The 18,649-nt window shown below is 36.6% G+C and overlaps 1 protein-coding gene across 10 annotated transcripts in view; it reads left to right on the top strand.

Moving 5' to 3' along the window:
- The window catches only part of LEPR (leptin receptor), a 156,665-nt gene extending 151,187 nt beyond the window's left edge, over nucleotides 1-5,478 (top strand). For 9 of the 10 annotated variants that reach the window (XM_058717095.1, XM_058717094.1, XM_058717092.1 and 6 more), the window contains one exon: nucleotides 3,592-5,478. In XM_058717095.1, coding sequence (XP_058573078.1) covers nucleotides 3,592-4,419 — 828 coding nt within the window. In that variant the 3' untranslated portion in view covers nucleotides 4,420-5,478. Of the gene's footprint in view, nucleotides 1-333; nucleotides 2,833-3,591 lie in introns of those variants that run through there. The other variant, XM_058717102.1, reaches the window with a different exon arrangement.
- Nucleotides 5,479-18,649: the final 13,171 nt, after the last annotated feature.

Genomic DNA, 18,649 nt, shown 5'->3' with positions numbered 1-18,649 from the left:
TCTCTAATACTTCTCCTGCTCCTCACTCTCCCCCGCCTATTTATCTTTCCAGCTCTTTGTTCTTTCTCCTTATTCTGTTATTATTGTATAGTTTTTCCTTTTCTGGGGTCACCAAGACTGTTCATAGAGTGTGATATTAAGGCATGCCTTACGGAAATAGAAAAGGCTACCTTAGTTCAAAATTTTACTCTTTCCTCAAAAGGTACATTACTGTAGTATCACAGAAGAATTGATAGTCCAGAAGCCATGCCTGAGAGAAAATGTTTTTGAAATATTTTATCTTTTGCTTTCTGATTTTTTGTTTTGCTTTCTTATTTTATTTTATCTAAACAGAGAATGGATATTCTTTGAAGCTTAATCATGATCACAACTGATGAACCCAATTCTTCCCAACATTCTGTAGAGTATTAGAAGATTTTTACATTTTGAAGAAGGGGAGACAAATCTAAAAAAATATTTGGTTGAACTATTGAGAACTAACATATAGTGGATGATGCTGATTTAGAACTTAAATAGAAGGGTAAATTTGGGGTCAAGATGTAGGTCTCAGTCCACTGCATTTTGAATATATGCTTACTTTTCAGGTCACATGAAGTTTAACAAGTAATATTCATGGTGTCTGGCTTTTGATTTATCATTTGGATGGTGGTCATAAAACGTTAAAAACTATGACTGTTGCTCTTCCCATGGGTCTATTAGATATTATCAGATATGTAGTAGACAGTGCTGTAACTAGATGAAAGCTACAACTTCTGACACATAACTTTGCAAACACAATGAATCTAATTATAAAATACAGTAAAACTATTTAGCTAATATTTTCACATCCCAAATTTTCCATTTTATATTCTTCTCTAGACATCTGAGCTTATAAACTGACCCACTTGGGTGTTGTTTTGAATGTCTTATAGCTTTTATGTCTATCTAACTTTGGTCAATCTGGGAATTTCTATCGTTGGTATCCTTGCAAATGGCTTATGTGCTAACTTCTGTTTCAGTTCAAAGAAAGCCAGAAGTTAGGGTTTGTGCTGGTCACAGGCCAATGGAAGTTACAGTTCGTATCAGGATGACCTGACATATCCAGGTCAGACTGACCAGATCAGAAAACACATCAGTCTCCAATTCAGCCTCTTTGGAAATTCCTTCTTAAATTTATTTACACTGAACCACCCAAAGCTTCTGGCAGGCATAGAAGTACACAGTGATGCAAAAAGGGAGCTTTTCCAACAAGTTCATGGCAAGGGTAGGACATTTCTCCCTGAAAAAAAGACCCTTGCTGTTTCTATGATGCTAGCATACTAAGTGTGTTATGTTGCTCACATTCAAAATAAACCAAAGCCTCTGTTTGATGAACCTAAATAATATTCAAATTTAGGTAAAGACAGATCACTAGCATTTAGATTTCACTCAGAGTTTTATTTGATTACCAAAAAAGACACTAAAAATGAGGAGCAATGTGTCCTTTTCCCCTTCATTGACTTTGAATAGGTATCATTAGAATGTAAAATCAAAGTGTGAAATTATGAAAGAATATTTTTTAATTCCTACCAGCTGAATACATACTTAATATGTTCCCAGACTGTTCTAAAATCTTTAAAAATTAGGTGCATATAATGATTAAGATTTTGTAATGAACATACTTTTAATAAATGTTGGTGACCCATTGATGAAATATACCTCAATAATATATGGGTATGTGATTTCTTATTAATTATCTTCCATCTGGATGCATTTGAAGATAATTATTTGGTACCAATAATTAGTTACCAGTTATAAGGTTTTAGAGGACATGAAATATGCCAGAGCCATCATCTGAAGAACATATATGAGTCTGCGTGCTGTTGGCTATTTGTGTGTATTTTTTGTTTTCATGTTGATAGCATGTAATTCCTTTATTTGGTGATCTTATTTTCTAGGTTCATTGAAATTTTAAGAAATTCAAGACACACAGAGTAGCAAGTTTAAGAAAAAACAATATGAGAAAATAAATATTTGAAGCAAATCATAAAACTAATGATAAATTTCTGTCAGAAAAAAAGGCATAGGAACAGTTTTCATATATTATGTTCATAAATAACAGAGAAGGTTGTGTTAACATGATGTTTGTCATTATGTAGTATTTTAATATCTATATAAATGTATTCCATTTTTTATCATATTTAGCATTTGGTATATTTATTCTTTATGGTTATAATCACAAATATATTTCATTTAAGAATTTAGAACTGTGCTAATGAATTATGTTTTTATATGAAATATATTTGCAATTATGAAGAATAGTTGGGGATACTGTTATTTCAGGGAATAAATTTGAATTCATTCTGGTAGTTTAAAAATTGTAAAATTCAGGGGCACCTGGGTGGCTTAGTCGGTTGGGCGTCTGACTTTAGCTCGGGTCATGATCTCACAGTTTGTGAGTTCAAGCCCCACATCGGGCTATGCGCTGACAGCTCAGAGCCTGGAGCCTGTTTTGGATTCTGTGTCTCCCTCTCTCTCTGCCCCTCCCCTGCTCACACTCTGTCTCTGTCTCCCTCAAAAATAAATAAACATTAAAAAATTTTTTTAAATAAAAAAAATAAAAATAATTGTAAAATTCAAAAGGTCAATCATATGTATGTTTCACAAATTGAACACATTTTCAGTAGCACTTCCTTTAGTTGCGTTAATTTTTCAATGTGATGTGTCCACAGTGTTCTTTATTTTGCACTTATTTTTCAATATGTTTACATTGTATGAGTTGAGCTTTTTACACACAGATTCTTGATTTGTAGCTGCTTGGCAGGATTTTTTGTTGTGATGTAACCAGCATTCTTATAAAAGATACGATGTGCATTTGTTTTGTGTCTTTGTCTTCATTCCACATGTTCCGTATGTATTTTTATGTGAAGTTATCTATAAGGAATGGTGACTTAAGAGTCTGTGATCATCTCTTTTACCATCATTGTTTTCAACAAATTGGAGTTAGTTCTTGTCTTCTGGTGATCTTAAGTAGATTTTCAGTATCGTGTAAGGCAGATTAGTCTCAACAGTCACAAATAGTTCTCCTTTACATCATATCTTATGTCATGGCGTAGTCCATATCTTTGGACTAGAGGGTTTGTTCATTTGATTTTATTTCAATTACTTTTTCATTTGAGGTTTAAATTTTTCAGTTTGTGGAAACCTAATTTGCTGTAAAACATGAGGAATTCTCAGAAGATATGCAGCAACCAATCTTTATTGAGACCTAAGCACTTTCAGACCCTCTCTAATTTATTCCTCACCGCTATGCCAGGAAGTAAATATTGATAGAACACATTTTTACAGATGAAGAAACCAAAACACAAAGAAGTTAATGTACTTGTCCATGGTCATAGAAGTGGAAGGACTCAAACCAAAGTCTATCTCATCCCACTTTAAACACTAATTTATATGTCTCTCCCTTATGATTTTTGACATATCCGTTTCAGTCCAAAACTAGTTAATGTGTGCTTGACTTATGTCTTTTGGTAGTAAACCTTTTACACTTTCGTTTCTGCAATGATGTCGTAGTGAAGAAAAATACTACTACTAATAATACAATTGAGCGTTAAAATGTGTCTTTTCTTTTAGCCAGAAACGTTTGAGCATCTTTTTGTCAAGCATACAGAATCAGTGATATTTGGTCCTCTTCTTTTGGAGCCTGAAGCCATTTCAGAAGATGTCAGTGTTGACACAACATGGAAAAATAAAGATGACATGGTGCCAACAACTATGGTCTCTCTACTTTTGGCAACTCCGGATCTTGAAAAGGGTTCTATTTGTATCAGTGACCAGCACAACAGTGCTGACTTCTCTGAGCTTGAGAGCAGCGTGGTAACCTATGAGGATGAAAACAGGAGACAGCCCTCTGTTAGATATGCTACCCTACTCAGCAGCTCTAAATCAAGTGACATTGATGAAGAGCAAGGGCTTATAAACAGTTCAGTCAGCAAACGCTTCTCTAGCAAAAATTCTCTGTCCAAGGATTCTTTCTCTAACAGCTCATGGGAGATAGAAACCCAGACATTTTTTATATTATCAGATCAGCATCCCAATATAATTTCACCACACCTTCCGTTCTCAGAAGGATTGGATGAATTTTTGAAACCTGAGGGAAATTTCCCTGAAGAAAATAATGGTGAGAGGTCTGTCTATTATTTAGGGGTCACCTCAATCAAAAAAAGAGAGAGTGGTGTGTTTTTGACTGATGAGTCACAAGTGTTGTGTCCGTTCCCAGCCCATTGTTTATTCACTGACATCAGAATCCTCCAGGACACTTGCTCACAACTTGTAGAAAATCATTTCAGTTTAGGAACTAATGGTCAGAAGACTTTTGTATCTTACATGCCTCAGTTTCAGACTTGTTCTACTCAGACTCGGAAGATAATGGAAAACACAATGTGTGACCTAACTGTCTAATTTCATTCAAGAAACATCTCAGATGTATGTTACAGTGAATCATATGAAGTGTATGTAATACAGTCCACCATGGTTGTGGATATGGGAGAGGAAGGAAAACTGTCAGAGTCAAACTTGAAAGTGAGTGTTTCCAAATTAAAGGTATCTGTCATTGCTCAGTAATATTGACAAAAAATGAGAGAAAGTCTTCAAGAACCCGGCAATGTAGACTGACTCTTCTAATGATTTCATTAACAAGCTACACTAGGAAGATCTCCAATGGCTTGTTTCTAGCTAGAAATGAACCCAACAAATACCATCTTTGGCGAACATTAGACCTGTGTAGAAAGAGCTAATCTTCTCGATTATACCTAAGTTTGAAAGACACTGTGGGATGTAACTTGTTTCAAGGGTATGGTTGTTTTATCTTGAGTTGTCTTTGTTTTCAACTGATTCACACACACACACACACACATACACACGTCTATACATAAGAGGCATCCTCGTACATTTTTGAAGTATGTGATGTATTTGTGCCACTTGACTGTGTGATTTTAAGATTTTGCAATTTAACAAACTTGCCTTGAGCACTTACTCTGTGGTAGGCAGTCCGCTAAATGTTGCAGATTTAGATCTGGCCTGGGGGATATACTTCTGAAGACTGACAAGTAAGCTGATCTTTATGTATCGAATATAACCATGCAACGATACTACCTATCAGAATGGCAGTACCAGAATACAAACAGTATTTTGATGACAACAAAAGCATTTTGAAAACATAATGTGTGTCTTAACGCTTCCCTATAAAAGATGTTGCAGTGGTTGCTTTCTGATACAGTTAGATGACTAAATGCTACTGTATATCACTCTGGAATTATTGTCTTCCCTGATTCCAACTTGCTTGTACACTTTTTTTTTCTCACTTCTCTTTCATATAACCACCCACTGTGTTAAAGATTTCCATATTTTATCTCAATCAATTATTAAAATAATTGTATGAGACATGTACTGCTATAACACCCTTATTAAAGATTAGAAGATTAAGTAATTTTCCCAAGGACACAGAGTTAGTGTATAATGGAACCATTATAGGATGCAGTATAGGAGAATCCAGATTTAAACCGAGATCTTTTAATGCTAGTGATTATGTTTTAAACCTATACCTTACGTTGCCATCCATTAAAAAAATGACTCACAAGCAGATAAAATTTGTTAAGTGGATATATAATGCTGGGTGAAAATGAAGTGAGAATTACACAGATGTTGTTTTTGCCTTTAAAGACTTTAATATTTCTTGTTTGTTTCAGTTTTTGGTATGGCAAGAAAGCTCCGAGACAGCATTTTGAGCAACAAACTAATCAAGAAACCTGCAGAGATAGATGTTGAGTGTCAATAAATCAGAATTTCAAGATGATCAGTATAATCAAAATACATACTTTAGTACTCAGAAATATGCCTATTAGATTGCTAAGCATCACCAGTTTCATACTTGGCCTGAGAGAGGATCCTGCTGATTTTACTGTTACCCTAGATAAAATCCTACACTCCATCTCTATTCTAGTTGTGGCCATATGAAATGAGAAGTTCTAGACAGTGACAAAGATCTCAGGGCCCAAACAACAGGTATTTTTTTTCACACTTCATGATCATTTGCCAATTAGAAATCAATAAAGTTGTTTCATGCCATAAGGATTGTTGAAATATCTCAGGATCTCACATACTCATCAACAGATAGGTGACTCACAAGAGAATGGTAGAGGGCTCACATCAACTCACATCAACATCAATTATGAGTGTGGTATGAAAGCCTTAGTTCTATACAAAGATAAATTGAGAGAATACATTTTTTTTTCACTGATGTTTTAAGTGGTTTACATATTCAGAAACAAAGAAATTATTGCATGTATGGAAGTTCTGGCAAAATTGACCATTATTTTTAATGCTGCTCATAGAATATAGAAGTTTAATTGAGGATGCAGTATAGGAGAATTACATTTTGCTCCATTCTGCATAAAGTTAGAGATTAAACAATGAGCATGTCCACTGAGACACAACAGTCTCCTGTGGCCTGGGACCCATGACTATATGACTATGGGGAAGAGAAAGTGATAGATGTTCCAAACAGCCTATGATTTCACCATGCTATGTGTATGTGGCAGTGAATTTAGAAGTCCCAGCACCAGTGTAGTGCTGCAGGTCTGAGTTAAAGGAATTTAGTAACAATATATTAACGAGATCATTGATATCCCGGTGCACAGTTCCAAAAACAAATGAAAACATCTCAAGTAGTGAAATGCCAAGGGAGTTGTTTTCATGGAGAGGGCTGAATGGTAGAGTTTGGCCTATTGGTATATATAGATTTAGATCCTATCTGTTGTCAGTGTGTTAGGGCTCTGATTTTCACTTTTGAAAGTTTGTTTCACTGCATATATCACTATACATTATTGGGTCTTTATGAAAATTATCTGTCATTAAGTAGTGGGTTTTAATAAAAATATAGGTAAATTTAGAACATTTTATACTTCAGGATGGTCTGATATTTTCCATTTCTTTCCAAAGATTCCTTAAAAATTTTTTTTAAGGGAGAGAAGAGCTGAAATATGGATTTGCACTTTTAAACTTAGGATAAATCTGGAATTTGGAGTATTTCTCTTAAGGCCTTGAATTGCAACACAAGTTACCAGTCTCTCTAAATCTGAACTTGATGAAAAGAAATTCAGAAGTTAATAATTTGGGATATGGCCTCAAGGTTCAACATAAGACAAATCACTTGTCAGGGTTAATGAGATTATATGTTTCCTTTGTTAAACCCCCTAAAACAAAGAAGAAAAATCAAGGTGTGGTTATCAGTAACAGCAGGGGCCTCCCACGGAGCCCTGTGTTCCCATTTGGAGATGGGCTACATATGGACAAGAGGAATAGGAACAGGTATTCTTTTATTTTTAAGCCTCGTCTCAAGTAGTAAGAGGACTTGGATGAAATTTGCAAACCAGTGGGTGATTCTGGACCTATAACAAGGTTTTATGGCACCGAGCATGAGCTGCGTTTATCTTCTCTCTTCCCTTTCCAATAAAACCAGCTCCCTCTTTCCAAATATCAAACATACGGTCACATTCCCTTAGGAATATTCACTTTGACTACACAAATGCTGAGAGAAGAGAAACTTCCTTCACAAACTGATGCCAGATTCCAAAACTACTTTGGTTGGCACAGGATACAGGCTAGGCCATCAGAGCTGTGCCCATGGGGACCACGTGGGGTTGGACAACGTGCTAAATGGATCAAGACATGCTGCAACCATATGTCTCCTAGACGTGGATGGAAAAAGACCTCTTTCCAAATTCCTTCCTGTAGTTTTAAAAAGAAATGTGCTCCACTGTTCATCTTTTGAGGGTCATCTTGATAGTTAAGGACTCTTCTAAAGTAATTATTATTGAGAAAACACACTGCCAGATGTAAAACACAAAATTGTCCACTCTACTATGAAAAACTGCGTTTGAGGAAAAGAATGCAAACATAGTCACCAAAGAAAATCTGAAGAAGCATTTACAAAAGGAAACTAGAGAAGTCAGTAGTTTTGCCTTACCTTGCACAACTAAATTAAAACAGTAAAGCACGCCTGCACACAGTCACAATGTTGGGGGGGGGCAATTTAGAATACAAAGGTCTTCATTAGAACTGAGTCATGTTACTTGTTACTTGTATGAGCATCAAAAATGGTCTCCATGGGTGTTTATATTGAACAAATTATTTTTATACAAAGTTTATCAATCAGTATTTATTTTGGAAAGCTGCTGAAGATGTCTATTTTTCCAAATTAACTACACTTCAGATGTTTGGCATTAAATTCAATTTTGTGAGGCCCTTGACAGGATATTTTAAATAATGGTCATTCCCTGGAACTGAGAAAGAATTTGGAAAATATCTAATTTTGTAGTGAAATACCTAGATTGCAGATATTGTACTTTAAAAACGTGTCATTAAAGTTGGTATCAGTTACTACTTTCTTTTAGTCACCATTGGTACTTTAATAAATGTTATAAGTGTTGAGAATCATTTTATAAAATGTAATTAGTCTAATTCTCCTTTATGTTCCTAAAGTCATAAAGAAGGAAGATAATTTACGACTGTGAATATTTTCATTTTTTTATCATTATAAGTCATGAACGATGTCAGAATTTTAAGAAATGGAAAGTCCAAATAGTTATTGTGAATTTAAGTTATTTTAGAATTACTTCATCTATTCTATGATTGCTTTTAGTAAAGATTTGAAAATATAAAGAAGTAGGGGCGCCTGGGTGGCTCAGTCGGTTAAGCGTCCGACTTCAGCTCAGGTCACGATCTCGCGGTATGTGAGTTCAAGCCCCGCATCAGGCTCTGGGCTGATGGCTCAGAGCCTAGAGCCTGCTTCCGATTCTGTGTCTCCCTCTCTCTCTGCCCCTCCCCCGTTCATGCTGTGTCTCTCTCTGTCTCAAAAATAAATAAACGTTAAAAAAATAAAAAAAAAAAAGAAAATATAAAGAAGTAATCTTTGTAGTTTATGTCAATAGTTAATATAAAATTTTTATACATTGTTAGCCTTTATATCTTCAAAATACTTATGTAATGCCTTGGCTTTGAAAGGGGTTTGAAAACATTTTAGATGCAAGTATTTCCCTTTATTGTTACTGTCTCTGGTATCTACTCAATACATCACCCCACACCAGATTTTTCCTGGCATCATAGCCACTTGTGATAACAAATTACTCATTTTAAACATAAAGAGCTCTTTGGTTTGATTCTTTATTTCCTTAAGAAATCTTGATTTAGTGATCTGTGAATATTTGTCATTTAGACTTCAAGCAATTTGAATTTTTAACCACTTTGAGGGCTAGTATTCAGATACATTCTATTTCCTGCTTTCTGATTTTAAAATGTGAATAGAACAAAATACACACTGGAAAAATTTCAAACAGTACAGAGAACTATAAGATAAAAAATATAAGTGTCTCTCCCCTCCCAACCCTCAGTTCCTATTCCCCCAAATTTCCTGTTATTATTAGTCACATATCTTTTGAAAAATTTATAGAGTTGCAATTGTATTTCGCTTGCTGTCATAAAATTACCCCTTTCCCTTAATATATCTTGGTGATATTTCCATATAAACCCACATATACCTACTTCATTATTTGTAGTGGTTTAATACTGTCCCTCTGTATCAAAGTACAATAATTTATGTAAACAGTTTACAATTGGCAAACATTTGTGTTTTGGTTTTTTTTACTATTTTTTTTATGTGCAATGCTGAAGTGAACATTTGTGTATATAATTGCCTTGGCATAGTTTTGCAAATCTACTTGTCAGGACTATTGGTTGCAAGTGTAAGAAATCAACTCAAATTGTCTGAGTATCTTTTTGATGTGTTAATTTCATCTTGAATGAAGTTGAGCATATTTTCACATTATAAGCCATTCGGTTTTCTCTACTTTCATATTATTTGCCTATTCCTTATTGAATTATTATCACTTTGTTGATTTCTTGTAATTATTTTTTTACATACGTGATCTTAGTTTTTCTTAATTGAGAGACAGCTTATATACTGTAAAGTACACAAGCCTTTGGTGACTTTTTACACATTTCCCCTTGAGTATTTACCCAGGAGTAAAATTGCTGAATGCAGGCTAGGTCCTAATTTATCTTTAATAGATACTGTAAAGTAATGGTTGAACTAACTTACACTGCCATCGGTAATGTAGAAGGGTCCTGCTGTTTCAACACTGATAGTGTCAGCCTTTGAATGTTAGCCATTCTGATGGTTGTTTAATGGTTTCTCGTGGTTTCAGTTTGTGCTTCTGTAATATGTGACGGTTTTAAGTAATATTTAACTAATCCCTCTCTTGCCATTTTTGCTATTTTTGTCATATATCTTATTTCCATGTATTTCATAAACATCTAAAGTGTTGTTGTATTGTTGCTTATAGCAGTAAATAGTCTTTCAAATTTGCCCTTTGTAGTGCAGTCTATTCCTTCTTGCATCTCTGTGCTTCCATCTGGGATAATTTCCCTTCATCCTAAAGAAGTTTCTTGTCCTGTGGATCAACTGTGACTGCTTAATAACTACTTTTTCTGGTATTCTGTGCTGTTATTTGGGGATGAATGTTTTTAACTTATTTGGAATTAATTCTGGTATAAGGAATGGAATGATTATCTAGCTTTTATTTTTCCCAAGGGGCTACTCAGTTGTCACAACACAATTTGGTTCTGGGAGAACAATCTTCTCCCCCGCCCTCCCCCCGCCCCGCACACATAAAATGTCACATTTATCATTCATTATTTAAAATTTTTTTTCAACGTTTATTTGATACTAGCGGGGGAGGGGCAGAGACACAGGCAGACACAGAATGCAAAGCAGGCTCCAGGCTCTGAACTGTCAGCACAGAGCCCGACATGGGGCTCAAACTTATGAACTGCAAGATATTAACCTAAGCCGAAGTTGGATGCTTAACAAACTGAGCCACCCAGGTGCCCCATCACATTTATCATTTATTAATTCTCAAGTATATTTGTGTTTATTTCTGGGCTTCCTATGCTTTTTTATTGACTATTCAATCTGTTTTCATCTGGTACCAAGTTTATTAATTACCATCAGCTACTCAATATGTTTTAATATCTGGAGGGCTGGATTCCTCAGCCTTGCTCATTATATTTCATTGATATTCTTTCCTGAGCAATTTTTGTGTCATTAAGCTTTTGTAAAAAAATAATCCTGTTGGCATTTCAACTGTAGTTAGAAGTATTGAAAAGTATTATTACAATGGTATTTAGATGCCCAACATTGCCTGTCAATTTAAAAACTTGGGGAGGAAACTGTTATTTGTATCTTCCTAAATAATAGAAATAATTCATATCATACCTGCAGTATTAAATTCTTCCAAGAATCCGCCTTTGATACTGTGGAATAGTAATGTGTAGGTGCTCTAAACTTCATGCTTTAGATGTGGGGTTATAAGTAGGGTGATTATGCATCCCACTGTACCTGTCCAAGTCTTCCTTTACACACACACACACACACACACACACACACACACACACACACACATATATATATATATATATATATATATATATATATATAAAATGACCCCTTTCACTCTTGTAAGTGTCCTAGTTTTGACAAACAAAATATATGGTTATCATATAAAGGACTAGCCCTCCGACAATATTTGTCACTGTTGCTTTTATCTCTTTAATGTACCAGTGGTTATCAAATTTGTTCAGGTATAGAACATCTGGAAATGATGGTACACTTTAAAGAACATGAAGATACTGCTTTAATTCTCCCACTGTAACATCTGAAAACAACTATCTATTAGCAAATAGCTATTATTTGCATATATGTGTCTATTCCTCAAAAGTAACCTAAAAGCTTTCTTTATCCAGCAGTACAGTAGATGAGAAATCTACCCTATTATAGCATATCCAAAAAAAATCACTAGATTAAAAAAATCATTTTAATGTATGGTTGCATTGAAGGAATAATAGGTAAAGTACAGAGGAGTATGCTAACATTGGAGTCAACTGATCTCCATGACCTATAGCCTAGTTTTGAGAGGGAAACATGTCAGAAGAAAAAGAGTGGGGAGACCTTTCATAAATAGAAGACCTCAGAAGTAAAATCATGCCCTGCAGAGACGGATGGTAGGTATATTCCTATCTCAGCCACTGATTCTGACCAAATTGAAAAGATAAAAAGGAAAAAAAAAGCTACATACTCTCAAGTTTGTATCCACTCAGATTTTTATCCTCAGATTTTCATTCACATGGATTTTGGATTTGGGCTGGAATCTATACCATTGTTGTAGTCCAGAAAAAGAAACAGAATATTTACTTTCAAGAGCCCCAGATTGGTTGAGGCTTTAAGGTACATCACGGAGGCAAATATGAATAGTCTCTGGGTAAATCCACCTTCAACCTAGACCCAGAGGACATCAAAATTCCAGGGAACATATGGCTATTTACAAAGTCACTTACACAAGGACACAGACCCCATTAGCGAAAGTTGGCTGGAACAGCAGATGACAGTATCAGAACCACAGAGACGAGAAAACCAAGCCAATATGCTGGGGAGGGCAGAGGGGAAAATGGAAAAGGTTTGGTTCTTAAAGCAGCATTGAGCTGCCTATCAAAATTTGTGAAATACAGTTAAAATACTTCATCTGTAATATACACCGTAACATGGGTGAATCTCAGCATAATTTTACTGAATGAAAAAAGCCAGACCAAAAAAGGAAAAGAGTACTTACCAAATGATTTTATGTATTTAAAATGTGAGGAAATTCAAAGTAATGTTAGAGAAAGTAGATCAGTGTTTGCCTGGAGTGGGTGGGTTGGGAGAGGTGAGAGGGTAGATTGCAAAGGGGCATACTTAAGTCAAAGTTCTGGTCCATATAACATGATTGGATAAGATGTATACCACTTCCAGGATGGAAATGTAAGATCTAGTCATACCTCCTCTGTTCTCTCTTCTCCCTTCTGACTAGCTGGAACCCATGATCACCCACTCCCCAAAATGTAGATGAAAATAAAGATGTAGAGGATAATGAAGCAGGAAACTGTGTCCCTGAATGGCCAAATGAAGTGGAGTTTAATGTGTCCCTCAAATGTTCCCCTAGACTATTATGTGAGAAGAAAATCAGCATGTCTCCTTTAAGACACTGAGTTATTGTTGGGTGTTTTTGTTACAGCAGTCTACCCTTACCAAATGGTTATTGAGTTGCAAATTTCAATGACATTTTTTAATTTGAGGAATTCTTCTTCAAGTCTTCTAGTCATTTTTAAAAATTGGAATCCAAGTTAGTTAACATAGAGTGAAATAATGATTTCAGGAATATAATTTAGTGATTCATCACCTATGTATTACACCCAGTGCTCATCCCAGCAGGTACCCTCCTTAATGCCTATCAGCCATCACCCATTTAGGCCATCCCCCCCCAACCCAACACCCCAGCAGCAACCCTCAGTTTGTTCTCTGTATTCAAGAGTCTCTTATGGTTTGTCTCTCTCTCTGTTTTTATCTTATTTTTGCTTCCCTTCCCCTATGTTCATCTGTTTTGTTCTTAAATTCCACATATGAGTGAAATCATATGATATTTGTCTTTCTCTGACTTATTTTGCTTAACATAATACACTCTAGTTCCATCCATGTTGTTGCAAATGGCAATATTTCATTCTTTTTGATTGCTGAGTAATATTCCATTGTATATACATACCACATCTTCCTTATCCATTCATCAGTTGATGGATATTTGGGCTCCTCTCATACTTTGGCTATTAATAGTTCTGTTATAAACACTGGGGTGCATGTGCCCCTTCAAATCAGCATTTTTGTATCCTTTGGGTAAATACATATTAATACAATTGCTGTGTCCTAGGGTAGTTCTATTTTTAATTTTTTGAGGAACTTCCATACTGTTTTCCAGAGTGGCTGCACCAGTTTGCATTCCCACCAGCAGTGCAAAAATGTTCCTCTTTCTCCACATCCTTGCCAACATCTGTTGTTGCCTGAGTTATTAATTTTTAGTCATTTTCATTATATTTTGTCAATGTTAGTTAGTTAGTGAGTTAGTTTTATTGAGGCGCCTGGGTGGTTCAGTTGGTTAAGCGGCTGACTTTGACTCAGGTCATGATTTTACAGTTCGTGGGTTCGAGCCCCACGTCGGGCTCTGTGCTGACAGCTCAGAGCCTGGAGCCTGCTTCAGATTCTGTGTCTCCCTCTCTCTCTGCCCCTCCCCTGTTCATTCTCTCTCTCTCTCTCTCTCTCTCTCTGCCTGTCTCTCTCTCTCAAAAATGAATAAACATTAAAAAATTTTTAAAAATCTCAGCATCTATTTTTAATGTAACTTATTAGTAATTGTCTTATATTCTGTAACTGATAATGCCAACATTTGAAGTCCTAGTTGAAAAAAAAATGAAGTCCTAGTTCTTCTAAATTGATTATCTCTGCTAGCTCTAACTCATAGTGACTTGTTTACTCTTGTATATATATTTTTTAAATTGTGGGTTTTTAATTATGGAATCAGTTGGCTGTAGTTCATTTTTGGAATCTTTAAGAGATCTGAGTTAAGGATCCTTTCCTTAGAGTGGGTTGCATATTCTTCTGCCTGGCATCAGGGTACTACCAATCTTTTAGAACTTCAGTTTCTCAGCTTACAGTTTCATCCACCACACTGTAAATACAAATTCGAATTCTAGTTCCATATCTCTCATGAAGAGACTTATTAGAGCTACATATTTTTTTTCCTTTACCTAGAGATGTAAGAAAGACAGGCAAATTTTTATGTTGGTTTCCTTGGACAGAAAGAGGGTCCTAGTTTTTTCCTGAAGCTCTCAGGATTAGCTCCCATTGTTTGCAATGACAGAGCCTCATTTCCCAGTGCCGTATAAGCATTAAACATTTGGCTCTGGGATAGGGTTGTCAGATAAAATTCAGACCACTTAGTTATATTCAATTTTCAGATAAATAATGAAAGTTTTTTTTTTTTAGTATGAGCATGTCCCCTGCAATATATGTATTTTTTTCCCTTGAAACTCAAATTTACCTGGGTGTTCTGTATTTTTATTTTCTGAATTTATTATCCAAATTTTGGTTTTCATGTCTTTCTGGTTTCAAGAATTTTTCAGTCTATGTCCAAGACTTTTGGCCTTGAAGATTTCATTAACTTTTTATCGGATAGTAGCTGTTTTGCAGTGGGATATCTGTCTGAGAATATCTAGTCTACCCACTTTCTGCTTTAAGTATACAGATACCTTTGGGTTGTACTTTATTCAGTCTTAGACCCCGTCTTATACCTTAATATGTTGCATATTTCTGAGTAAGAGAAGCTCTTTTGATTTCAAAGAATATTTATGCCATTTTAAGGAAATAAGTATTTATTTTCAGAAAATAACCTTACCCAGCTAGATTTCCTGTGGTGTGTTTCCCAATATTCTGGGAACAATGAAGCTGCAAGAGAGACACTTTATCAACCTTACTATTTCAAACCTACCACAAATCTCCCAAACTCAAGAAATTTTTATGTGCTAGAATCTTTCCTACTCACCACTTTGAGTTGGTTGCCACTGAGTGTGAAATTTTTCGCCTCTGCAGAACTGATGTTATTTCACAGAACAAATGAGAATACTTTAGGTTTACTTAAAAAAAAAAATCACTCTTAATTGCCTTAGACTGAGGGCCTGGGATCCAGGTTGGCCCCTCTTCATATTCTAGCCCCTCTTCATAGTCCATATTCCATGATCCACAAGCACCTACCTATCTGGCTAAGTACTTCCACTCGAGATTGGAGCTGGAGCTGGGTGTCAGTCGGAGCCTGAGGCAGTGCCAGACGATGGTAACTTCATTATTTCTGTCCCAACCCCCACTCAGGCTGCCTCTTGTGGCATCTCTGTTTCTGAATAGGTGTAGATTCAAGCGCTTCTCTGCATTCCCCCAGTCTAGACAAGAGAAGAAGAGAGTGTAATTAGTTTCAGTAATTTCCAGCACTACTACTGTACGGTCTTTATGCTTAGATGCCTGTGGTTCTTGTCACTGTCTCTCACCATGGAAACAATTACCTGTTGCCTCTTCCCTGGGATGGGAGTGGGAGGGAACTTAAGGTAGAAGGTCCTCCTGAGTGCCGTGTGCTCTACAGCATCCCCAGACCCCTGACATACAACATCATTACAGCCTTCAAACTTCCCAGTGTTGTCAAAACATCTGAGGAAGGGATGATTCCTATTTCATAAATGAGGCCGTTCAAGTAGAAAAATGCTGTAAGGAAATGAAATCTTGGTGAAGTGGATGAGTGGATGAGAGGTTCGTGGGAGGTGGTTATTCTTCCTGAACTGGGATGTGATACATCTGCAGTAGAGGGCACCCAAGGTGAAAAATGTTAATTATTTTCTCCAGGGCAACTGACCCACTGGAGTTCTTGTAGCAAATCAACAGCTTCCAGTTCCCTCGTTTTTCCTTGCAGCAAAGTCAGCAAAATGTGTCCAGCACTGCCTGGTACAACACTGTCTGTGCTGCATTCTCTGGTCATAAAGTCCTGGCAAACAAACTGCTCCCAGTTGAGATTTACAGCTGGAGTCAATAGCTCAGCCAGATGTATAGGCCAAGAGTGCTGGAGAATAAGGAGATTAACAGAGGTGCTATGGCTGTGGGGACTACAGCACAGTAGAAGAGAGAGAAAAGTTTTAGGGAGAAATATCAGGCCTAGAAGGAAGAGATTCATGCCAGAGAGTACCTGGGGGTATAAGAGATGCGGGTCAGCTGTGTCACCCTTAACGTCGTCAGAAATATATACACCTAAAGCCAGAAAAATATATGACTCTAATGCATTACACATGAGAAAATTTGTTTTCTAAAGTAAAAATCCCTTATAAATATGTAATGTTAATCCTGTTTAAAATAGCTAACAAATTAGGATCATTACCTGTGAAATGTTATGTACTTAAGGAGTAACATCTTTTCGAAGGCATATGCCAAGGAATGTACACATTGAAAAATGTAGCCTTTGGCTCTGTAGTAATGGCAAGATGTTAGCGGAAGCTGAAATTTAGCTTTGGATGACTTGGTTTGAATCAGGTCAGGACGGTGTTTTTATAGGTTTGTGTTGTCTGCTTTATCATAGCTAGGGTATGCATCAGCTCTCTAGACGAACTCGCCTGTACACGGTGTCGATTCCCTAGGACTTGGCTAAGGTAGGTGCTCATGCATCATGGTTGGGAAATGCAAAACATGAATTTTAAGATGCAGGAACCGCAGGCCCTAACTGTTAATAAAACTAAATCCTTACCCAGACATCTGATGAAGCTTCCAAACTATGAACACAAAGAAAAGATATTAAAAGAAACCAGAGAAAAAATAACAATGTATAAAAGAATGACAGAGACAAGCTAGAGTGGAAACCAGAATAGAATAATATCTGTAATGTCATGAGAGAAAATAACAATGTACTGGGGCGCCTGGGTGGCGCAGTCGGTTAAGCGTCCGACTTCAGCCAGGTCACGATCTCGCGGTCCGTGAGTTCGAGCCCCGCGTCAGGCTCTGGGCTGATGGCTCGGAGCCTGGAGCCTGCTTCCGATTCTGTGTCTCCCTCTCTCTCTGCCCCTCCCCCGTTCATGCTCTGTCTCTCTCTGTCCCAAAAATAAATAAAAAACGTTGAAAAAAAAATTTTTAGAAAATAACAATGTACTTAGCGTTTACCATGCATAGACCTTCACTGGAGGAACCACCGAATGATACTGATAAGAAAGAAATGGAACGCAGGACAGAGTGAGATTCATCAAATAAATTAGTAAGCATGTGGGTAAACTGACTGTATCAGACAATAATAAAGATGTTGACTAACTCACAAGGAAAAATTTCTCTGTGAAAGGATAACTTTGCAAATATTTTGTTGATATAGACATTACAATGTAAACCTTAATCCTTATCACACATTCATAACCTCTCCCTAGAAATCAATAAACCCAAATAGTGGGACCTCTAATAATCCTCAGTCATTTCTCATGTTCTAGCCTAAGAATGAGCTCATCCTCAGATCTTTAACCAAAAATATTCTTTCCTCTTCTGTGGTATCATACCTGCTAACTTGATAGGGAATATAGAATTGCCAGATTGTTCTAACCACAGTGTTCTGCAGTCGTGGCTAACTGATCCCAGGGCCTCTAAAAATGAAGTAGATGGGCAACCTCGTAAGGTGTTGCTTGACATATATAGGAAGAAAATTGGGGGGTTGCTGAGAAGACATGAGGACCCACTGTAGAGATTCACAGCTTCTTACCAAGTTCCTAGAACTAAGTCAGTTTGCAGAACCAAAGACTCCCAACTGAGAACAACTGTAGCCATTTATCAAATTAATGGTGCAATGGGGACAGGGAAATTCCCAGTTCTTCCAGGGATGACTATATACTGGGTCTGAATTTTCACTGATTCCCAGAGATCAGAAACACCCCTGTGTTTCACAGGATAGAGTTTATGGAGATCACTGAGAGGTGGAGTCTTGGCCTGAGCCTCAGATTTATCTTGTGCTTCTTTACCCAGTCCCAGATTATATAGTGAAAATAGACTTTGTTTGTAACTGTCAGAATCACCATGTTTGTTTTCTGTCCCAAGGAGTGGGGGCCATTATGGTTGGAAAGGCCAAGGGGAAGCCCTTGGAACTCCTCCACCATCTAAGGACAATTGCAAAGATAAATGCCACCATTAACCACCTGGGAGCTGCAGTGGGTA

Source organism: Neofelis nebulosa, chromosome 2 (genome assembly GCF_028018385.1).
Source record: "Neofelis nebulosa isolate mNeoNeb1 chromosome 2, mNeoNeb1.pri, whole genome shotgun sequence".
In the NCBI taxonomy this organism is placed as follows: domain Eukaryota; kingdom Metazoa; phylum Chordata; class Mammalia; order Carnivora; family Felidae; genus Neofelis; species Neofelis nebulosa.
The sequence above is the reverse complement of the archived record's forward strand: the minus strand, read 5'-3'. Positions and strand labels throughout refer to the sequence as shown.